Raw genomic sequence first — 22717 nt, forward strand, 5'->3', positions numbered from 1 at the left:
CCGCATCGCCGTACACATCGGACTGAATGATCTCACCAAATCGGATGTACAGGACAAGGGCCTCGTAGTGCAGCACACACTTGTGCAGCTGCAGAGTCAAGGGCAGCGGAATAGTCGGCGCAAAGACATCGAGGTCGACCGTCACGCAGTTGCCTTCCGCCACGTTAGCGTCTTGCCAGGCTTGTTGGGTGCCGCTGCTGCCGGCGTTGTCGGCCCCGCCAGCGATGGACGTGTGCTTCCGCTCCTCACGGCCACGCCCTCCGCCTACGCTCGCGTGCTGCCGGCGAGGGGTACGTATGGGGGCTGTCGCTGCCGCCATCGCCGAGCCTGCCGCTGCGCCATCCCATTTGCGTGGCAGTTCAACGTCCGCCCGCGGGTGCGGCTCGAGGCACCGGGCGAGCACCGGCTCGTAATGGGAGGTGATGTCCTGGGCGATGGGCTGCAGGAAGTAACGCTGCGCGTCGCTGCCCAGTCCCGCCTCAGCGAGAGTGCTTGCGTAGCGAAGGCAGTCCTGCGTAAACGTCAAGGAGGCATGAAGTCGGCGCAGGTTGGTACTGGCGGTGTGCGCCGCCGCATTCCCACGTGCCGTCCCTGCCGCCGTGGCACTGGTGAGTGAGGACACCGTTCGCACCAAGCTAGGCGTGGCTGAGACCAGCGATGGGGTGTGAGAGCGCGAGAGGGGAGGCAGCCGCGGCGACGATGGGGGAGACCTGGCCCTCGAGGCGCGGCCGTCTTCGCCGGTGCTGGTGTCGGCCGCCCTCCCGGGATTACTGTCATCACTTACGCTCCGCTTTGCAGCAGCTGCGCGGCGTGTCGACGGTAGTGTGGGCAGCGTCGCGAGAGCACTCTTCGAAGCACTCCTGCGGAGGGCCGAGGCACCTTTGTCGTCTGTGGATAGTGCCTGTGCCGTCACGAGGGTGGCGCACTGGAGCTTCTTGACAGCTGCCTGCAGACAAGTGCGGGCTCGTTTCGCGTTCGGCGCCTTCGATCTGCCGCTCGCTTGGCGTGTATGATACGGCTCGCCACTCCCACCTTCAGCTCCATCGCCCTTGGACGGCTTTGCCGGTGCGGCCGCGGCTGCTGCGTTGGCCGCGCTGGCGAGGGTCTTGCGCACCATCGCCTCAGCCGTCGTGCTCACATCGTGCCTGGGCGGCGGCGCGAGATGCGGGGCGGGCTGCATGCTGTGAACATAACTGCACACTTCCGCATCCAACTGGCGGCGTGCCTCTTCCAGCAACGCCATTTTGTTTGCCCTCCTTCGAGTCGTGCGCAGCCTGACAGTCAGGTCTGTTTGGGAATCTGCGTCTGCGCGTGTGTTGGAGGTGGTATAAGAGGAGGAGGGGCGAGGGGCGAGTGCGAGCGCCGGAAATAAAGAATAGGGAGGGGAAGTCTATAGGGAAGCGACTAAGAGAAGCCCTCCCTCCCTCCCTGAAACGATTGCGCCCACAGAGAGATGCGCCAGAGGCTGAGGTGGCGCAACCAACGAAGCGGAGCACAGTTTTACATAAGACAGAGAAAGAGAGGGAGAAGGGGGAGGGTGTACTGAAAGAGGCGAACAGATCGCCAGAGGAGGGCAGCCACTTGAGGGAGAAGACGTGAGGAGAGGCTGAGAAAGATGGCGGCTCACCTACACTGACAGACAGTCGTGGCGCACTCGCGTGTGATTTATTGGATGCGCTGGCCGAAAGGAAAAGAGCCTTGTATACGTACCTGTGTGCTCTCTCTCGCGTGCGTGTATATGTCTGCGCGCAGTGGCCAGTGGGGGTGCCCACAAGGCGATTGTCGGGCGCCTTGCTGTGAGCTACCACATGAGTGCTCGTGCGTGAGTCAGTTATCGAAGCGGCAGCGAGCAACAGCATGAATTTTGTGAGGGGGTTGGTGAAAGGAACGATTTAAGGGAAGGGAGGGGAGAGGGAGAGGGACAGCCGCCCCAACCACCGGCCATCTCTGCTGCTCCGAAGCGTGGCAGTCAGCGGAGGAGGAGGAAGAGGAGAGGGGGGAGGTGCTGGGGTGCTGGAGGCCCCGCATCAGCTCGTCGTCCCCCTCTTTCGCCCTTTCTGCCTACAAAGTACCTTCCGCTCCCTGTCCCTCTACACCACCCCATACCACTCCCGACGCACTCAGAGGTGGGGGCAAGAAGGGGGGGCAGAGGAGGAGGAGGAGCTGCAGAATGGGCGAGACAGAAAGAGTCACCCTCTGAGGCAACGAACGTATCGCCATAGTTGTCTTCGTCGAACCGACTTCAGTGGGCGGTGTGTGTGTGCGTGTTGCTTACACGGAGGCCCTATGGTGCACAAAGAGGGCTCGGTGAAAGGCAAATTTAGATGCTCACATCTGCTGTGCTGGTGCCTCCCCCCTTCCACCACCACCTCCTTCATCCCCTCCCTAAAGATCTCACCGCGCTGTTATGTCCCCGAGAGAGGAGTGCACAACAAGAATAAAGAGGCGTGAGCACCAGAACGACGATTAACAAATATATATATATATATATATGCATGTATGCTACAGGGACGGGTGCACTCATCTGCCAGGGTGGTGAGGGGAGGGAGGAGGGAGGAGGGCGGAGGAGCCTTCGTCGCCAGCATGACCTGTTCAAGACAGACCGTCATAAATAAATAAATAAATAATATATATATGTTTGCATAGCCGAAAGGAGCGAGAACGCGCTGGCTCTCACCACACACACACACACGCACAGCCTCCTCCCCCTTTTCGTGAAACCGTATGAGCCTCGTGCATGTGTATGGATGAGTCGCCGTTGTCGTTGTACCGCGGAGCGGATGCTCACGAACCTCACTTGCGAGCCAGCAAGCGTACGGTGCTCTTCAGGTGCTTGCACACGAACGCCTGCTGGATCGCCAACTCTCTCCAAAACTTGTACCGATCCTTGGCGGAGAAGTGCCCGCTCTCCATGTCCATGTTCAGTAGAATTTCGTTGTCGTCCGTCTTCTTCTCCCGTAGCTTGCTCACCCACTTGGCCGGTTCCCAGTAGGCGACGCGGGGGTCGTGGAGGCCAGCCTGGACCATGATGTTCGGGTACGACTGTGCGCGGACATTATCAATGGGACTGTAGCTCAGCATGTAGTCGTAGTACTTGTGCTCGTTGGGGTTGCCCCACTCCTCCCACTCCCCCGTCGTCAGGGGGATGCTGGGATCGCACATGGTCGTCATGACATCCACGAACGGCACGCCAGCGAGGGCAACCTTGAAGAGATCGGGACGCATGTTCAACACCGCCCCCACCAGCAGACCTCCCGCGCTACGCCCCTCGCAGGCCAGCAGCGACGGCGTCGTCATCTTCGCCTCCACGAGGCACTCGGCTGCCGCGATGAAGTCGGAGAAGGTATTGCGCTTTGTGAGGTATTTGGCGCCGATCTCGTACCACGCACGGCCCATCTCACTCCCACCTCGAATGTGGGCTACGGCATAGATCATGCCGCGGTCACAATAGGGCAGGTGCTGAATGCTGAACTGAGGGTCCATGCTGAGGCCGTAGCTGCCGTAGCCGTATAGCATGCACGGCTGCGGCTGACTCACATCCAGGCTCTTGTGATAGAGAATCGAAAGAGGGATCTTGACCCGGTCCGGTGCGGTGGCGAAGAGGCGCTCCACCTTGTAGTCGGCGGCATTGAAGCCGCCGCCGACCTCACGCACCTTCACAGCGGTGCGAGAGTGGTCCTGCGGGTTGACGTCGAACCAGGTGTTCGGCGTGGCGAGAGACGAGTACTCCATGCGGAAGGTCAGCTCTTCGTATTCCAACATCTGTTCCTCCACGAGGTGTACCGTGAAGATCGGCTCCGTCATCTCCACCTCGCGCAGCCCTGCCTCAGCCTTGAAGACGCCATCCTTCGCATCCGCCATCATCGTCCAAAGGCGCGTCAGCCCGGCGCGGCGGCCCGCCACGACGAGGTACTGCGCGCGTACGACGATGCTTTGCATGAACACATCCTCGCTGTGGCCCACGAGCACGCTTGACCAGTCGCCGGGCTGCTCGCGCGGCACCATGACAAGTTTGTGGTTCACCGCCCCGCCCTCGTTGGTGAGGATAAGAAGATGGCTGGTCCCGTGCAACTGCACGTCGTAGCGCACGCCCTTCTCACGAGGCCGCACAACCTCAAGCGTGTTGTAGCTGTTGCCCTTGCGCAGGTCAAGCAGGTGCACTTCGGTTGTCTCAGATGACTGAGAGCCGACACAGAGTGTTTTCCTGTCGGCGGCCGTGTAGACGAAGACGCTGAATAGCGGATTGCCCTCCTCGTAGAGGCAGACGTCCTCGGACTGCGGCCGGCCCATCACGTGGCGCCACACCTTGTTGTCGCGCAGCGCCTCGTCTTTTGTCACGTAGAAGAAGGAGGTGTGATCTGCGCCCCAGACGATCTCGCCGTTGGTGCCGTCCACCGTGTCGGCGATCACTTGGCAGGGGTCTGACACCCTTTGAAAACGGATGGCGTACACCTCGTTGCCGCTCATGTCAACAGAGAAGGCCACGAGGTCGTGCGCTGGGGGCGCGGGCGCCACCTCCATCACGTCACAAAACGGCTTGCCATCCGCGACTTCGTTGACGTCGATGATGATCTGCTCCGCCGCGGCGTCGCCAGGCGCCCTGCCCTTGGGTACGCGGCAATAGATCTTGTACGACTTGCCTTTGACCTCGCGGGTGTAGTACAGATACGAGCCATTCACGTACGGCGCGGACATGTCATCCTCCTTGATGTGCGAGATGTGCTCGTTGTAGATGTCCTCGCGCAGCTGCGCAGTGTCGGCGCTGCGTGCCTCGAAGTAGGCCTTTTCCTTCATGAGATGCTCTATCACCGCCGGGTCCTTGCGATCATCGCTGCGCATCCAGAAGTATGGGTCCTCGCGGTGGCGCGGAGGGTTTATTGGGTTTGGGCCGCGATTCTCCCCCGCCACGTAGCCGAACGTGACGCGATGTGGCCTCTTCGGGGCCATCGGCGGCTGCACGCCGGCCGCGCTGGCGCAGTCCGACGACATGCGAGAGGGAGAGAGAGAGGGGAGGAGGGGGAGGGGGAGACGGTGAGTACTCCGGCACGACGGTGATGCCGTTGAAGAAGAAGAAGTGAAGAGATGCAGGAAAGACAAGAAGTGACACAAAAGCGACGAATCGAAGCAAAGGCTGGGGTGAAAGAGATGACAGCTGCCGACGGACGGTGTGGCAGGACTTGTTTGGCGTGAGGCGATGTGTTGTTGTTGCGGGATAAAGTGTGGCCCAAAAGTGCGTTGAGTGAGGTGTGTGTGTGTGTAGGGGGGGGACGTGATAGTTGTTGGACAGCAGAGAGTGGAAGAGGCACGCGGAGAGAAAAGAGGACCATGCACGGCCATCAAGCAGCCCGCGAGACGGCGAAGGCAATGAGTACGCTGCTGCTGCGGCCCTTTCTCAAGCCTCATGGATTCGTCTCTCCATGTGGCCTCGGGCTCGGTAAGGTGCTTATCTGTATGTGTACGCCTGCATGTGTGTGTGTGTGTTTTGGGGGGGAAGTGTCGACGCAGTGAGTGAGACGACGTCTCTGACCTGCGTGACTTTCCCCCTTGCGTACGATGGAGGAGTAGGGGGAGGGCCTATGCGCACTGCCTCACCCTCAGCGGCAGTGTGAACGTCACACACAGACAGACACACAGACATACATGGAGAGGTCACCGAGCCGACCAGGTGACTCGTGTGGCGGAGTAGCGTTCCATGAAAGGACTCGCAGGCACCCACGGGAGGCAATCGGAGTGTCGCTATACATCGAATGCAGTGAGGCAAGTTCCTTTCCGCTTTCAGCAATGAATGTGGTCGCCACGCGGGCACTGAACGCATCAGCGATACCCTCCGCTCCGCCAACAGCAGCAGCAGCGGGAGAGGGGAGAGAGGAGGGGGGGCATGCGTGTGCCTTCGTGTGTGCGTGTGAGTGCGACTCAGTTCTTGCGTCGTGTCACGTGGTCGTAGATGACAACTTGCAAGTAGTCCTTGCACGGCACCACAGTCCGGCTACAGTTTTCTCCCGGCGATGGCGCATTAGGGTCTACGTGGATGGCCTTTCGGTCGCGCTTGTGCTTCATGACGAGCCCCAGTGAGCTGTCGGCAAGCACCTGAAAGGTCGGGCTGTTGTTGTAGAAGAGCGTGTGCGTCTTCCAGTTATAGTAGCTGAGGTCACTGCGCTTCGGCAGCAGCTTCTTCTCCTTCGTAAAGTACGCCTCGAAGTTCTCGCTGCGCAGGCGGTAGCCGTAGTCGATGTAGGCGGACACCTCCTGCCCATTAACATAGTCGCGCAGGAACAGCACTGTTGCAAGCTTGCCGGTGCGCACCAGCTCCTCGCGCTTGGCGAGCGCTGTGAGCAACGGGCTGTCGCTGACATCCTTGCCGGCGCTTGTGATCACCTCCGTGCTCTCGCGTCGCTTCAGCGGGCCAGTGCGCGCGAGCTGCTGCGCTGCCTCGAACTCGTCCCGGCTGAGCACATCCTTTCTTTTGTATCCAAGTTCCACAATCGTCCGTGCCGCATCTTCGTCCTCGAGGTAAAAGAGGTCTTCGCCAGTGACTTGCTGATCTAGGTAGTCCTCGTAGGTGTTGAAGTCCAGCACATTGCGGTCGCTCCCGTCACGCTCGGTGGTTGCCATGTCGGCTGCTGTGACGAAGTGCTCAGAGGGGCTGTGCACGTTTGAAATTGCGTGTATACGAGGGAGGGAGACGCGCGCGCACACACACACACGTGCTAGTGCGCATACACCGTTGAGGGAGGGGGGAAAAAAGAAACGGGCTGACGGGATGTGAGCGACACCGTTCGCGCATGGTGAGACGCGACAGCCGCGTGAAAGAGAGGAGAGCAGAGAACGCATGAGAAACGGAGCGAGTGTTGGGGAAAGAGGCGACGCTGCCCCCCCATTGTGAGATGGGTGGGCAGGAAAGAGAGCGCTGCAGACACCTGGACCAGCGACACCGCATCAGCTGCTGCTGCTGCCTCCACTGAGGGCTTTTGAACTCGGCTGAGATGCACTCGGCATACCTCCCCGGAGCGTTTCCACCCCTCCTCAGTTCTCTCACCTTTGCTTCTTTCTCTTACTAAGCGTCTCTGATTTGAGCGTCGAGTGTGCTGCGCGAATGGTTCACAGCGTCCGCAACCGCCACCCGCCCGAGAGCTGTGGGTACGCAACGCCCACGTAAGCGGCACCTCAAGTGCCCGTGTGACCATCCCCCCGCCCCGCCTCACTTCGCGCACACGTGCAACGCGATCAGCCGCCGCAGCGGCAATATCCGATGGCTCACCTCCACCCACTGCACCAGCATCGCTGCAATCAGCACGCAGGTCAAGGTGCTCTTTAGAATTAGGTGCGCATCCAACGTCACGCCAGGCAGGAGGGGGTTCGCATACACCGGCGACTCGTCACGGCTCGTCAGTAGCACAGCCGCTATCGTCATGACTGTCACGCACACGAGCAGCACCACCATGATCAGCATACACGCCAGCACGGTCATGACCGCCGGGCCGCCACGCAACTGCGTCCGCGGACAGCGCTGCAGATCCTCTGAAGGGGTTTTCCACCCCTCTAGGGCGAGGCTTGCCATGGGCATGGGGGCTCTGGTAGAGGCTGTATCAAGAGCGGCGGCCATATCGGTGGGCTCCGCTTCCGCCGCGGCGGTATCGGCGTTGCCGCGCTTCCCCTTCCGCGCACCGACTACCAGAAGAGGTGTGGCTTCGCTGGGGAGGCGCATGGCCGCTGCTGCTGCCACCGCCGCCGCCGCCTTGCAATCCCATTCGTGAACGACCATGCGCCGCCGGTTCAGGTGCATGACGGGCAACGCCACTCCAGCGTTCGCCATCGAGCGCAGCAGACTGCTGACGACGACGGTATAGACGACGCCAGTGGCGGCGCCGCAGACATCGGTGGATGGCGTTGGAGCGTGGCGCGTTGCAAGGCGTATCGAAGTGCGACCACACCACGACAGCACCGCCGAGAGTACAGTGAAGGCACCGCCGTTCTTGCTGCCGCTGCTGACTCCCGAGCTGGCACCGCTGGTCGATGGCGACGCGTCCAGGTCGAGCACTGGCGCCCACGAGGCCCCCGTGCTGACGACCCACACAATGCACAGAAGTGTTGTCAGCAGCGGCACAGGGCACCATCGGCTGATGAGCGACGCCAAGCGCGGGGTAAAGCACATCGGCATTGCCAAGAGTGCATACGTGAAGAGAAGCACCGGTGCGCGGCGCTGCTGCGTGATCCAGTGGTCTTGATAGATCGCAAGAGACCCCGTCGTCCCCGTTCCCGTGCCAGTGCTGTTGCCCATTAGCTCGCGCGACTTGGCCGACGCAGTCACTGCCATTACGGCTGCCTGCGTAGGGATAAAGACGGCAAAGCCGCAGCTCATGAGCAGCACCACCGCCGCTGTCAGTAGGGCAACGGTCAAAGCTCGTAGAAAGAAGCCGAGAGAGACGTCGTATCGCGCGGCTGACCAAAGCTTGCGCGGCGTAATATCCTCAGCGTGTGCTCGCGCGGCACGATCAACCAGGTCACGCGGGCACAGCATCAGAACGCTGAAGACCAAGGCGCCAATGAAGCCGGCCACGTACACAAGCGCGTCTACCATGCCTGCAGCGATGTAGACGTAGAGGTTGAGCTTGGGCAAGACGAAAGAGCTGAATGCATTCACGATAAGCCACGCCATCAGTAGAATCTGCAGGCTGACACTCACACCGGCAGCTACGCCAACCTCAGCACTCACGATGGTGCCCAGTCCTCCCAGCAGTAGCGCCTCCCCGGCGCCGTAGAAGGTTTCGCCGAGAAGGGCTAGTGACAGGCTCGCATTACGACCACCCTCACGGAGCAGAATGCATCCACAAAACATGAGACCTGTGCCGGCGCACAGGATGAGGTGGACGAGGGCACCAACCGAATTGACAGAGAAGATGCGGTGCCACAACTTCTTTGTGGTGGTGGCGGTGGTGGGAGCCGCTGATTTAGCCGCAGGGACTGCGACCGCCGCTGCCTTCTCCACATCCTCCTGCTGCGCGATCGCCGAAGTCGCGGTCTGCTGCTCCTGCTGCCAGCCGCTAATCCAGAGAACTACGCCACAGAGGAGGAGGGAGGCGAGTGCGCATGCATCCAACCTCGCCAAGACGAGCAGGGAGCTGTAGCCGAGGCGGTTACGAAGAGCGGGGAGGTTTTCACGTTCGGCGGCGTCGAAGACGTTCACAGTGACCAGCACAACGTCAGGGATGAAGAGAAGCGCACAGGCCAGCGCGACGAGGAGGAACAGCAACAGATGCCGCAACACCGACGTCACCCAGAGTCTCCGAAGGTACTGCAGTCGGTAGCAACGAGCGGTTGGCGAGGAGAGACTGCCGGCCGACATGGCCGCGCTCTCGGGCGACGACGGGGACCACAGTAACCCCGGCGCTCCTTCGAAGACCGGCCACGGCGACGTGGCTGCAGGGCTGCTGTGTGGGGTCGGGCTCGACAGCGAGATACTGCACTCGGGTGCCGGCACTGAAGGCGAGAGCGCGGCAGCAGAGACGTGGCTGAGAGGCGGTCGCGTCAGTGGATTGCCGCTCACGGCACGCACTGCGGGGCTGATGCGCCCTGCGTCCTCGTCAGGAGAGGGCACCACGCGCAGGCTTGATATCTCGTCCATCATATTGTAGCAATAGTAGCTCGAGTTCACCCACGCACTCTCGCGTGCGAGGACAGCCTCCTCCGTCTCCGCGTGCGACCGCTGCTGATGATGATGCCACCCGTCGTGAGGGTGGTAGCGTGACACCTTGTGAGACGGCAACTGCTCTGCCGACGCCAATGTTAGCTTCCCCACCGCTCGGCCTGTCGCACCGTAAACACCGCCGGTTTGTGGGCGCTCGTCCGCCATCTCCAGCGGGCTGCGTAGAAACGTTGCCAACACGCCGCCGTCCTCGCTGTGGCCGCACCCGTCATGCAGCGGGGACAACAACGGCGGCGGCGCGACGCGCAAAGCCCAGAAAAATTCTGCCACGTCGAACGCTGCCGAGCGCGAGTGGGTGGAGGGGTGGCCCACGTCAAAGCTGCAGAGAAAGTGTTTGGGGCCGAGCGGCAGTCCCGTCGAGGGCGGGGGGTGCAGTGCGGACAGGCTGGACGCATCCTCCAGCACTGCTGCTGCTTCCCCTCCGCTGGGGGCAGCTGAGAAAGGGTGCTGTTGCCTGTCCCACGCCACCGCGCCCGCGGCGTCGCCCTCACCGCCTTCGATCGAGACGCGACGGAGCAGAGCCTCGCGAGCCTCGAGGAGCAACTGCTGCAGCTGTTGCACAGCCTCCTGACGCGCCTGCAGCTCCACCGTCATTCGTGCATTCTCAGCTTGCAGCCAGCTCACCTCCTTTGCATCGGCCATCTTGGGCGAGAAAGTTACAGAAGCGCCAGGATCACCCGCGTAGTGTGGCTGCGGATCGCTGCGCGCTGTAGAAGCGAGCGGCGCCGTCAGGCAGCTTTCGCTGCCGAGGTCGGCCAGCATGCCGTCGAGAGAGGTTGGCGAGGGGCAGGTGCCCAGCGCAGCGCTCTGCCGCTGCTGTGACGGGGTGTCGGGCGCATGCGCTGTCGTCCGCACTTCTGAGAAAGACGGTGACGTGCTGATGGGAGGCATGTCGAAGTTCTGCCTCGGAAGCGCGTCGCCATCGCGGGTGGCCTCGCCGGCTTCCGTTCTCTTCATGCAGGCGAGCTGATCGTAGAAGTCGGTGTAGGCTCGAACGCGCCCCAAGTGCTCGTCGTGCTCCACGACGAGACGATACGAGTCCTCCGCGTCTGCCAAGACGCCCACGGAGCTGCCGTCGTCGTCGCTGCTGTGCACTGGAGACGGCTGCTGCGCGGTGTCAGTTGTGCTTCTTGGGTCCAGCCCCGGCGCGTTCTCGGCGGTACTCGACATCGGCTGCGACTGGTGCTCTGCCGGCTCTGTTGGTAGAGTCTCAGGACCACTGCGCGTGTGCAACTTCCAACGCGACATCACGACTGACGGTGCCGCTGTGCTATGATGGACCTTAGGGAGAGAAGTTCGGATAGTATGCGAAGGCGGACGCTGCGGACACCACACACACATACACACTGACGGAGATGGAGGAGAGAGAGGGGGGGGTGAGGACGATAGACGCTCACAGTTGGGTATGTAAAGAGAAGTTACACCGCAGGAGCGAGCGAGAGAGAGGGAGCAACAGAGCCGTTTATGGGGCGGCACCGCGGTCGTGGTGATTAGGGAGGCGACCGGCGGGGGTGGCTGGCAGAGTCATATGGGTAAGGCGAGGCGCGTGTGTGTACGCCTCTCGCTTGCCTTCAACAGGTGCACACCAGGGAGAGAGACAGAGAAGACAAGAGGGGCGTTGCGCCCGACTTCCTTCTTCCCACCACGCCGACACACACCTGTGTGGAAGACGACTCCACAGGTCGCTCCAGTCACCCGAAGCAGAGAGGGCGCGAACCCATACAGGGACGATGCTGTTTGGGGTGAGGAGGCACGGAAGGGAGGGAGGGAGGGGATGTGCGGTGGACGCTCGTGAAATGCGCAGGAGAGGAGAGAGGTATGAAGGCAGCGCCAAGGAAAGCAGCGCGAGCGCTGAAGTGACTGCGTGACGGGAGGAGGGGATGTATGGATGGAGGTAAGGGGAGCACACATACACACTTGGACACACATACACCACCGCCACCGATCACAAGGACGAGTACGCAACACAACACAAGAAACATCGACGGATAGCCGTTGCAAATTTCTCCACGAACGCAGATGGAGGCGCGCCTTTTTTTTTTCGCGTGCTGATACACTCGGGCGGTGTTGCCGCTCTGCGGCGGGGTGGTGCGGGCGGATACACTCCCCCTCCTCCCCCCTCACGGACTTCCTCCGCCTCCGACCGAGACGGCTTACCTCACGCGGTATTTCTTGCACTGAGGCGTTGCCAAGGAGAGCAACAGAAGGGCACCAAGGCACAAATTCACCCAGGCCCACTGGTGCCAGCCATGGAGGAATCCGCCCGTGGCGGCTTCGTACACGTCTCGCATCACCTGCGCCGCCAAGTCGGAGCCCTTCCCATGGCGAAGGCGGCCATCACCCTCGCAGAACATCTTAGCAATAAGCGCCTCCTCCTGCCTGGGCTCGGCGGCACGCTGCTGGTGGTGCGTCGCGAGGGCCTCACTGGCACTCTCCAACGCCGCAGACGCGGCAAACACAAGCTCGCTAATGCCCACAAGCGCCTCTTGATGTTGCACGTTGATCCGGTTCACCAGCTCCGCTTCTGTGGCAGAGCCGCTGGCATCATAGACCATCATTTTAACGACCGCGTGCAGTTTCTCGTGTGCAGCTCGCCGTGCGCGCTCCTGTTGCGCTGCCCGCTCCTCAGCATCCACTACGTGTTGCTGCACTGTGGCGGGCAAGCACTGAGCTCGGGCAGCCGCGTCCTTGATCGCCGCCTGTTCCCTCTTCACCCCCTCCAGTTGGGTGATGAGATCACGCGTGAGCGCCTCTTTCTCCGCCGCCGATGGCCTCGAAAGCTGGCAACGATCCTCAGCGTCTGCGGCAATGCAGCTTTCACAGAAGTCCTCGATCCTCGTTCGTATGGCCACGACGGCTGCCAGCCGCGCTGCTCGTCGCTCCCCTGCCACCGCCGCTTCAGCCCTCTGTGACTCTAAAGCGGCTTTGCAGAAGTTCGTTGCCGCCTCGGTGGCGCCCAGCTGCGCGCTGAGCGCCTCGACAAGCGCAGCATCCGCCTTCCACGCACGCGCCTCCGCGATCGCTAACGCGTGCTGGCACGCTTTTTCCGCGGCCATGACCCTCTCGTGCTGCTGATTCTTGTCGCGCACTGCCGCCGAAGGCTGCGCCTCCCTCAGTTCCCTCCAGTAGCTCACCCTCTCGTCTTTAAGTGCGTCCTGCGCGGCGCGTAGCTGGCTCTCACGATCGTCCAGGGCCTTCTCGACGTCTGCCTCCGCCTGCTGCGGCTGACATGTGAGCTCTGCATCCAACGAGTCGCGTGCGCGTTTCGACTGCTCGCATGAGCTCATCACTGTCGGGAGCGCCCCCGCCTCGATGGCCGATTGGACGACATCCCTTGTCATAGCGTGGTTTGGCACCTGGCAGACCATGGCCACATCTTCCACAATGATGCGACGTAGCTCGTCCGGCGAGCCCTTCGCCACCGTCTCTTCTTTCTTCTCCGTAGAGGTCTCGGTGTGGTGCGGAGCACGCTCGGCCCCTGCTGTCGCGGGTGGTGGCGGCGGCAGCGCCCGCACGGGGCCATAAAGCGCCTTCACAGCGAGCTGCTGCTTCATTGTGGTGAGTTCGAGCAGGTCTGGCTCCAGTGCAGGTGCTCCGTGGTCGAGGGAAGCTTCTATGGGATTCTCGCTCGTGTGCACCCACCGATGACCCACGATGCACAGAATGCTGCTGCGAAGAATGTAGCTGCTGGGCAGGGTGCCTGGCTCTGGGCACATCCATCACGCACCTGGAGGACGATCGGCGACGGCCACGCCGTCGCCATAGACTCGCTCGGTAGCGTTGTTGCTCGCCGTTGCTTCCGCCGAGTTACTCGCCACCGCTGCTGGCGCCGACGTGGGCGACTCCGCACAGGTAGAAGAGCACGCAGAAGGACGGCAGGGGCGTTGCGGACTTGCCGTCGCCTCTTTCCGCGACTCGGTCGCTGAAGCAAGGACGCCTGTGAGGGGCGACGAGCGACCCTGCGGCGGCGCATCGCCGCCTGAAGGGTCCACGCTGAGTGTGCCTACGCGATGCGTCTGCAACCGACGCGCTTGCTCGCGCATGAAGGTCTCGAGGTCCTGCTCGAGGTCTCTCAGCGCCGCGGCATCTGCCTCGATCTTTTTCCGCGCGGCGACGGGTTTGCCGCCGCTCTCGCCCTTCTCCGCCACAAACGCTGCGTGCGCACGGTGCGCCTCCGCCAGCTGCGTCTGACGCATCACCCACTCTTGGAGCGGACCGAGGGCGCGGCTGACTTTGAGCGCATCGGCGTGCGAGAAGCGTCGGTTGGATATGAAGTTCTCCTGCAGCTTCCGCACGGCAGCTGGCGTGAGCCGTGCGTGATCGTAGGAGACGATTTTGGAGATGAAGGACGGACTTCGCATAATGGCGACCATGTCGTTCCAGCTGGTCGTCGCCTCACTGAGCACGCAGAACACGGCGTCCATCACCAGCTTCACCCCCGCCGGCGGCAGCCGGTAGCCCTGAATTTCGCGCAGGTGCCGTTTGTCGATGTGCTGCACCTTCTCCTGTGCCTCGCGCAGCTGCTTCTTCGCGTCTTCGATGGACACACGCAACGTCTTGTGCGCCTCTTGCAACTCGCGCTCGCGGTAGCGTGTCGTCTTCATCTCACTAAGGATGCACTCCACAAGCTCGCAGAGCTCGACGCGCTTCCGCTCAATTTTCTGCGCCAACTCCGAATAGTCGTCCGCCTCGTTGGTGCCGCACGCCCTGGATGGGGATGCGATGACAAGCACGCGCGTGCACGCCTTCGAAAGCGCCGCGGCGAGGCGCCTGTCCCTCTCGCCGTCGGTGACGTCGCCGTCACCCGACGTGAAGCGCTGGATTTCTTCCAGCTCCTCCTGAATTGCCTTTATCTTGGCCAACCGAGTGGCTGACGTCGTGGTGCGGCGGTGAGGCGAGGGAGAGGGGCGATGGCTGGTGCCATCGCCAGCCGCTGTCGCCGGAGCTCTCGCGGCAGCGCCTGAGGGCTTGGTGTCAACGGCGTCTCCGTGCACATCCGCCACCGATGCGAGGGAGACCCATGGCTGAATCAGCACCGCCTGGCACGCGGACGCCGGCATCCGCGCCCGGGTGACCGTTGCAGAAGTCCCTCTCACCTTATCATCCCGACAGCCGCTGCCGGCGCGGCTCGTCTTCTGCGAAGCGGACTCGACTGACTTTCGCTCGCCTTGCATCGGCGTATCGCTCTGCCCGGGAGGGGCCGTGAAGCCTCCTTCGACGGTGTCATCCGCGGAGGGGGAGGAGGGGAGCGCCAGAATGGACCCCACCCACCACGTTGTTGTCCCTGCCGCTTTGTCGAGGAGGCACTCGTAGGCGACGATGGCACCCACCATCAGCTCTGGGGAGGCGGTGGCGACTCTGTCCATCCTGTATGCCGTTCAGCGAGCCCTCTGCGGGCGGGACGACGCATGTCGCACACGGCGCCCCCTTTACAAGCCAAATGGGGATGCGTATGTGTGTGCTTCACGTGAATGGGGGGCGGGGAGGGTCGGAGAGCGGGGTGGGTGGATGGGTGAGCGGCTGCTGTGGTCGCCGTCGTGGCCCCCCTTTCTTTCTCAAGCGTTGGTGGCACTACGGATACGTACCGTCTTGTAAAAATTGCAAGTCAATGACAGTGTGTGCGCGCATTCGCATGCTCGAGTGCACGTCCCCCGCACGGCCTGTTTGTGTAGGAGAGGGAGGAGAACAGATGCGGAAGGCACTGTGTGTGTGTGTGTACGTGGTCGGGTGTCAGAGAGGTGACTAGGGCACCGCTGTTGGCCCTGCGTCCACCACTCGCACTCTCTGTGGTGCGTTTGAAGGCACAAGACCAATGTAGCAGACGGAGGAAGAGGTGGGTTGAAGCGCAGTTGCGTATGTGTGCGCGATCATGCCCCGATTATGAGGGTGATAAATGACGGCTGCAGTGCGGGTACGGCCCTTCACGTGCAGCCCATGTGTGTGTGTGTGTGTGTCCAGGTGCTGAGGTGGTGCAACGAGGTGGTCGGCAAAGGTTGTGTGGAAAGGAGAAACAACGGAGAGTGGGGAGCATACAAAACGGGCATGCGCGTGCGCCGCTGCGCGGACAGAGCGTTGCACCGCCTCAACAACAAGCGAAAGAGGCGAGGGGAGAGCACCACCATATGACAAGGAGGGTGTCGCCCTCTTCCCCTCCCCCAAGGAGGAGAAGGGATCCACTTGGCTAGGTGACCACATCGGATGCTGTGTGGCGCCGCCCTTTCAATGATGTCAAGGGGTTTACCTTTTTTTTCTTTATAGCTGCGGTCGCTCACTCGTCTTCTGTCGACGCGCCCCCGCCTGTGCATGCCGCCCTTTTTGTTTGCCCCGCCCCGCCCCACCCCGAGAGAGAGAGCCAGCGAGCGGGTAGTGTGGGGTGGAGCGAGGGTGAGAGCAACTTCGGCATCACAGCCCGAGATGCCGCTCGTTCAGCCGAGCAATTGCTTCTGTCACCAGCCGGATGCGGTACTTGATGCGCAGCGCCTCCTTCGACGTGCTGAGGATCATTCGACGCGCCACCGATTCCTTTTTCCGCAGGAACGCCCGCGCCTCATCACGAGTCATGGGCAGGACGATGCCACACCCAATGCTCATGCACACCACGCTCGCGTCTGGGACAACGCCCTGCGTGTAAAAGTGGCTTCCGAGGTCCACCAAGATTTTGTTCCTCTGGCGAGGCTTGCATGCATCCGCCTGCGCACGCCGGCTCGTCGGCAGCGGCGGGGGTGCGCTCACGGCCCTGCCATCCGCAGAGAGCGGTACCGCGGCCGCTGCCTCGGCGGCTGTGGACGCCTCGATGAAGGAGTGGTAGCGGGAGAGGGCCTGCATGTCATCCATCAGCCACCGTAGCTGGGCGCACTGCGCAACAGTCGTGTACAGCTCATCGCGCTGCGTCAGGACACTATCGAGGCTCGGCTTGAGAACAGACTCCAGGAAGCGCTCAAGGTGTAGCACCCCAGCGGCAGCCGTCGCGGCCGGCGCCGGTGGTGGTGGCGCTGCTGCTTGCTCGGACGGCGACGGGGCAGAGGGGTAGACGAGGAAGGCCATCGCTGTGCGTGTGAGTACCCGCGTGGTGGGAAACAAAAGTGCTCCAAGACGGGAAGGGCGGCGGCGGTGGTAGTGGTGGCGAGCTCGCCAACATCCAGGAGGCTCATGGAGGCCGTGAGAAGGAGGACGAGAGCGGTGGAAAGGGGGTGTGACCAGCGAGGTCTTCGCCTCACGGCCTTGCCGATCGCCACGTGAAGAGCTCGCGCCAACGGGAACAGCTGCAGCCGTAGCCGCGGGCTCCCTCCTTGGCGTTCCCGCACGGCGCCCGTGATGAGGAACAGAAAGACTCAAGTTGCCTATGCGGCCCATTCCAACGAGCAGAGACAGAGAGCACTCTGGTGTTGGGCAGTGCCGCTGTTTGTTTCGTTGCTTCTCTTTTTTTTGTGTGTGGGAGGTTCACCGCCAACCGGCACCGGATGGCGACCGGCGAAGAGCGCACCGCACCTACGCACGCAAGAGAGAAAGAGAGACACACACACCGTCTACAGGTCGCCGAGCTCCTCCCCGTCTCCATCGACGCCTTCGTTGCGGAGACGGGCCTGTGCTTCAGCGGAGGAGCGCGCGGTTGGAGGCGGCGCCGCCTTTGTAGACGATGTGGGCGGGGCGCGCAACAGCACACGCATGCTCGTCTCGTCCAACTCAAAGCGTATCCGCAGCCGCTCGAAGTGCTTCTGCGACTCGTGCGTCTCCCAGTACACAATCAGCTGCGAGACGAGTTCGTCCTCGATCAGCCGTCGGAGGGCGTGACCGTTCTCTTTACCGGACCACAGCTGGCGATGCTGCTGAACAAGGAAGGAAACGGCCTCGTCACTGATCGTGCTGGAGGCAATCAGGTGCTCGCCGAGTGCACAGGGCAGATCTGTGATGGCGCTACGAACGACATCTTCGGCCATGGCCGAAGTAAATGGGTAGTAGACAAAAGTGCGGGTGTAAGAGGGGAGGAGGGCACCGTAGAGGTCGGAAAAGTCGCGCTGTATCATCGCTTCAATCTCAGCACGCGACTTGCCGACGGTGCGGCCCTGTCGCCCGAAGTCGGTTGTGATGAAGACGAGCAGCTGCGAAAGCGGAGGCGGTTGTCCGCTGGGAGGACTCCAGCGCGCTGCCTCAGGTGCCACTAGCGGTGTGCCGCCTGTGCCAGCGACCGCTTTCCCTTCCCCGTCTTCGCCTTCAATCGCGGAGTCTCTGCCATCAAGATCGAGGACCCTCGCCCCCTCGCGCGCCGTGTGCAGCGACTCCACCGTCGCGTGCCGCGCACCTGCGGCTTTGTCGCCCGAGGAGCGCGTGAGCTGCTCAGGGAAGTGAGAAGCCCTGCCAAACAGCGGCGCCAGTGCGCTGACGAGGGCGGGGTCCATGGCAGTGAGGTCGTCGATGAGCACCACCCCGTGCGGGTAGCGGCTCATGTGCGCAATAATTTGCCCGACGATGCGTTGGCGTGCCTCAGCCACCGACAGACCGTCAAAGCCAGTACCAGCGATGGTCAGCAGGTTGTCGCCAGCGTCGCACACGTCTCGATCAGGCGCACACCGCAGCGATAACGCCTGGGACACGAGGCGCGCTGTGTGGCTCTTGCCAACGCCATTGTCCCCAGCTAGGTGCACCACGACCGGCTCACGCGGGTAGGCAAGCTTACGCCGAATCACATCGAGCAGTGGCACGATGACTTGCGACTGGCCTCGCACACGCGCCAGAAGAAGATCCTGCACATCTCGCATGCACTGTCGACGCACCGCGTCGTCCGTAGCGAACGGGAGCTCTAGCGGGTAAAGCTGCCGCTGGGCGCGATTCGAGCCCCCGGGGCGCTGCGCCCCTGCCAGAGCTGACCTCCCCCACGAGAAGAGAGAGAATATGTACGACGAGGTGGTGTGGCAGTACTTCAGCCGCTCCTTCATCGATGTTCCCGGCCGCGAGCACAGTGGACAGCGTGGACACATCGAGCTCGACGCCTGTGAGGCCGCCCCTGCTGCGGCAGCCTTCGATATCGGTTGCCGCTGCCGTCCGTTCGCCACGGTAGTAGTACCGGGCGCAAGCGCGAGGAGCAGCACGATGAGCAAAAAGATCGCGCTGGACGCTGCTGAGGGAGGGGTGCGACCAGGTCGGCGATGGGAAGCCTGCCTGAGCCGGCGCTGCGGCGGCGGAGACGAGAGCATGGCAGCGGAGCAGGGAACTCGCTGGGCGGTGGAGCAAGTAGTGATGGCAGCGGTTGCGCGCCGGCGGGGAAACGCTAAAGTGTATGGGGGAGATGGCGGGCGAGGCTCAACGGAGGTGAGGAGGTTCAGAATGCTAGTGTCGCTGTACGTCTCTTTTTCTATGCGTCTGCATGCCTCACAAACATGTGGCCTGTGTGCGCGCGCAAGGGCGGGGAGGGGAGGAGAGGGAGAGAGAAGGGCCGGCGTTGATGCGGAGGCACAGGGGCAGACACACAGGCCGGCCCTTGAGTAGCGCAGGATGCCACATACGCGTGTGCGTTGTAAGACACGGGCACAGCACCCGCACACGCGCGCCACATGGAGGGATACCTACGACACACGCCTCTGCACCCGCGCCCCCGCCTCGTTGCCGCCTCTTGCCGTCCCTGTGGCCATATCCGCTGGGATTCGGGGACGGGCGGGGGCCCCGTTTGCTGCTGCCGCGCACTATACGCCGATGTCTCTTCCCACCCGCGTGCGTGCGTATCGGTCAGGCGCGTCCTCTCTCTCTATTCCGCCTTGCATGTGTGTGTGTATTATAGTAGGTGTGTGAGCGTGTGGGTGAGGGCAGCCGAGGAGGTGATATAACAGAAATGTGTGTGCGTATGTGAGGTGGGGTAGTCGCCCGCACAGCTGCTGGACCCATCCCTCTCACCCAGCGACGATCCCCTCCCTCCCCTCGCTCCTGCCTCGTTGTTGGCGACGCCCGTAAAACAGTGCCAAGAGGAGCAGTGACCACAAAGAAATGGCGCTGCCTCCTCTCGCACCACTAAGAGGGGCGTGCAAGCAGCATCGGCCCCTCCTGCACCCCTTCTCCCGGGTACAGCACGCCAAGGGCAGATGCACGCACACCCCTCCCCCCACCCCACCCTTCCTTCCTTACGCTGGAGGGCCACTGGGCGGCCCAAAGTTCGACCCCGCTGGCGACGGGTTCTGCGCTTCGTTTACAATCGCCCGCGACGTCACACCGCCAATGTCGTTCCACACGCCGCTCTTCATGGTGCGACGGCCGAATTTCGCGCGGCCACCCTTGCGCCGCGCCAGCTGCCCGCGCCGGAACCACACGGCCTGCTCCATTATGCGGTCCATGAGCTTCTGCTGCTGCCGTGGCGCCACACCGCCGTGGATGCCGGTCTTCTGCGGATGAAAGACTGGCCGCCAGGTCGCGTTATGGTGCACGTACGTGCGCTCCAGATGCGCTGGGATAGTCTTGCGCGTGATGAGAGAGACGTACGAGCGGGCAAGCGCGTTGATTTTGTGTGTCCGCCATTCGGCGTAGCGCGGCTGCATCAGGTCAGACTTGCGGTTGGTAAGTCCCTCCATCGGCAGGTTGGCCTTTAGGAACGCCTTCACGGCCGACACAATGACGCCCTGGAACTTGTTGTAGAGGTTCACCACCTGCCCCTCTCGCCCCATGCGCGCTGCTCGGCCGCTGCGGCTAAGGTACGTGAGCGCGTTTGTCGGCACGTCGAAGTTGATGACCATGTCCACGTGGAGGTCCAGCCCCCGTGCGGCGAGGTCCGTGGCGCACAGGATGTTCGTGCGACCAGAGGCAAAGTTTGCGTACATCTCCTTGCGCACCTTGTACGGCAGTGAGGCGTGCAGCAGCGACACAGCAAAGCCAGCGCTGCGCAGCTGGTAGAAGATGGCCGTCGCCGCGTCGATGCTGCGAAGGAACACAATGACGCGGCGGCCCTCAGCAAATACGGTGCGGCCAATGGGGCATGTGAAGGGCGCCGCGACGGTGGTCAAGTGATTCCAATGCAGCGGGCGGACGCGCTCGAGGGTGTAGCGCGCGAACGAGTCGCGGGCGTAGTCGTCGCCGGTCGCCGAGGGCACGGCGGCGGATACTCGCACTGGTGTCTCTCTTGCTGCCTCATCAACATTGACCATTTCATCGACGACGGCCTCGCTGCTGCTACACTTCTCTGGCTGACCCTGCTGGTCCCTCCATGCGCGCCGCTGCACGGCTTCCTGCCATTCGGCCAGCGAGCCAGAAAGCTTGCGCGGGCTTGTGTGCACGTCCATCTCGGCAACGTCTGTGTCGATCGGGAACGGCACGTGTCCATTCTTCCGAAGAAGGTGCACGAGTACAGTGAATTTCTCTGGCTCACGGCGAATTGCGAAGAAGCGGTGGCGCAGTCGCGCTGGCGGACGGTGCATCTGTTGCCGCAACATGCATACCACCGGATCGCTGATCTTGCGACCGACGATGTACTCCAGCTTGCGGGTCATGTAGGCGGTGATGAAGACGTACTGCGTTTGCACGGGCCAGAGGTACCGGAACTGGTTCCGCTTGTGCACCTTCATGAGCAGCTGCACTGCGTCGTGGTCGTGCAGAGAGCTCAGCATCGCATCCGCCTCGTCGACAGCGAAGTAGCGCAGGTCTTCGATGAAGAGACGACGCGTGCGTAGCAGCCGCAGAATGAGCTTTGGGTCCATGACGAGTACGTCGGCCATAGTGTTCTTCAGCATTCGAGACAGGTGGTACTTGGAACGCTTCCGAGACGTGAAGCACGCCGAGGTGAGGCCCGTTGCGGCATCCAGCCGTGCGCACACTGCCTGCAGCTGCGTTACCAACTCCTTCGTCGGTGCGAGCAGAATCATGCGAGGGCGGCGCTCACGCAGTGGAATCTTGTACACGTCCCGGTCCTTCACCATGTTCTGGTAGAGGGGCAACAGGTACGCCAGTGTCTTCCCCTCGCCATGTGGGGCGGCGATGACGGTGTTCTTGTGCTGCAGGACCGCCTCGATGGCGATCTGCTGGATCGGCGATGGCGTCGAGACACCCATGTCAGCAAGCGCCTCCTGCAGCGCCGGAGTCAAGAGCATATCAGCGAAGTTGTCGACCATCTTGGTTTTCACGGGCTTGGCGAGGAGCGGCGACTGCGCGGTGCGCGAGGGGGAGAGGCTCTGCAGCACCTGGTGGCTCGCGGCGTGGTCGACTCGCTCGCCAATGGACTGGCTGAAGGTGCCACCGTATGCCTTCAACTGTCGCGGCACGATTAACGTGCGTATTTGACACCGGTGCGGCGTCCACGGAAGATAGGGGAGCGTGTGACTGCTGCCACGGCGGCTTGCTGCGATTCGCATGCTGGAGCTTCGGGCAGAAGGGAGCGTGTATGAGAGGCTGGCAGCCATGCAGCCGCAACCAGCGGCAGCAAACCGCGCCGGTATCCCCGCCATGGCCGACGTTGGCATGAGATACCGTAAGGGCGAAGAGGCAGAGGCGGCAGTGCAATGGATAAAAGTTGTGGACAGCACACACGCACACCCCCGGCTGATGCGCAGGTGCGTATGCGCGTCGAAAGGCCCCACGTGCAGGAGACGGTGACTGCTAGGGCTCGAAGTAACAGAAGCGGCCGAGGGCTTGGGAGAGGGGGGCGACAGATAAGAGACAGACAGACAGAGAGAGGAAAGCAGAAATGCCGTGCGTCAGAATGTTTTGCGCGTGTGCGTTCGTATGTGCCGGCGGGCAGGCGGGCGGGCGGGGGGGGCAAAGAGGGAGCAGGTGCGAGCGCTTTGTCCACCCTCCTCGCAACACCACTCCACCGTAGGGCTGCACTTGCGCCTTCGCAACGACCCACCACCACCACGCAAAACGCCTTCCTCGTTTGAGGACGGGAGAAGCCTGCGCCTCACAGCTTCGTCTCGTGATACAGTCGTTGCTATTGCCCCTATAGGGGCTCTCCCCGCCCTCTTTGCTCACTGAGGGTGAGGAAGGCACAGAGGGAGAGAAGTGTGTGTGTGCCATTAGCGATCGTATTGCTCTCTCCCGCTTTCT

The 22717-nt window shown here is 62.4% G+C and overlaps 8 protein-coding genes across 8 annotated transcripts; all 8 read right to left on the bottom strand.

Annotated features, from left to right (window-relative positions):
- Positions 1-2793: 2793 nt before the first annotated feature.
- Positions 2794-4989, bottom strand: LSCM1_07599 (uncharacterized protein; the record flags this gene model as incomplete). Its single annotated transcript, XM_067324964.1, has 1 exon — positions 2794-4989. One exon carries the CDS (start codon positions 4987-4989, stop codon positions 2794-2796), a length of 2196 nt encoding a protein of 731 aa, XP_067180809.1.
- Positions 4990-5913: 924 nt separating this feature from the next.
- Positions 5914-6612, bottom strand: LSCM1_07600 (uncharacterized protein; the record flags this gene model as incomplete). Its single annotated transcript, XM_067324965.1, has 1 exon — positions 5914-6612. The coding sequence occupies one exon, from the start codon at positions 6610-6612 to the stop codon at positions 5914-5916; it is 699 nt and encodes a 232-aa protein (XP_067180810.1).
- A 586-nt stretch (positions 6613-7198) lies between these two features.
- On the bottom strand, positions 7199-10951 carry LSCM1_07601 (uncharacterized protein; the record flags this gene model as incomplete). The annotated part of the gene is made up of 1 exon (XM_067324966.1): positions 7199-10951. The coding sequence occupies one exon, from the start codon at positions 10949-10951 to the stop codon at positions 7199-7201; it is 3753 nt and encodes a 1250-aa protein (XP_067180811.1).
- Positions 10952-11856: 905 nt separating this feature from the next.
- Positions 11857-13257, bottom strand: LSCM1_07602 (uncharacterized protein; the record flags this gene model as incomplete). Its single annotated transcript, XM_067324967.1, has 1 exon — positions 11857-13257. One exon carries the CDS (start codon positions 13255-13257, stop codon positions 11857-11859), a length of 1401 nt encoding a protein of 466 aa, XP_067180812.1.
- Positions 13258-13422: 165 nt separating this feature from the next.
- Positions 13423-15069, bottom strand: LSCM1_07603 (uncharacterized protein; the record flags this gene model as incomplete). Its single annotated transcript, XM_067324968.1, has 1 exon — positions 13423-15069. One exon carries the CDS (start codon positions 15067-15069, stop codon positions 13423-13425), a length of 1647 nt encoding a protein of 548 aa, XP_067180813.1.
- Positions 15070-16105: 1036 nt separating this feature from the next.
- On the bottom strand, positions 16106-16747 carry LSCM1_07604 (uncharacterized protein; the record flags this gene model as incomplete). Its single annotated transcript, XM_067324969.1, has 1 exon — positions 16106-16747. The coding sequence occupies one exon, from the start codon at positions 16745-16747 to the stop codon at positions 16106-16108; it is 642 nt and encodes a 213-aa protein (XP_067180814.1).
- Positions 16748-17229: 482 nt separating this feature from the next.
- LSCM1_07605 (uncharacterized protein) lies at positions 17230-18894 on the bottom strand (the record flags this gene model as incomplete). The annotated part of the gene is made up of 1 exon (XM_067324970.1): positions 17230-18894. The coding sequence occupies one exon, from the start codon at positions 18892-18894 to the stop codon at positions 17230-17232; it is 1665 nt and encodes a 554-aa protein (XP_067180815.1).
- Positions 18895-19812: 918 nt separating this feature from the next.
- Positions 19813-22119, bottom strand: LSCM1_07606 (uncharacterized protein; the record flags this gene model as incomplete). Its single annotated transcript, XM_067324971.1, has 1 exon — positions 19813-22119. One exon carries the CDS (start codon positions 22117-22119, stop codon positions 19813-19815), a length of 2307 nt encoding a protein of 768 aa, XP_067180816.1.
- Between the last annotated feature and the right edge of the window lie 598 nt (positions 22120-22717).

The sequence above is a fragment of the Leishmania martiniquensis genome, chromosome 9 (assembly GCF_017916325.1).
Source record: "Leishmania martiniquensis isolate LSCM1 chromosome 9, whole genome shotgun sequence".
NCBI lineage: Eukaryota > Euglenozoa > Kinetoplastea > Trypanosomatida > Trypanosomatidae > Leishmania > Leishmania martiniquensis.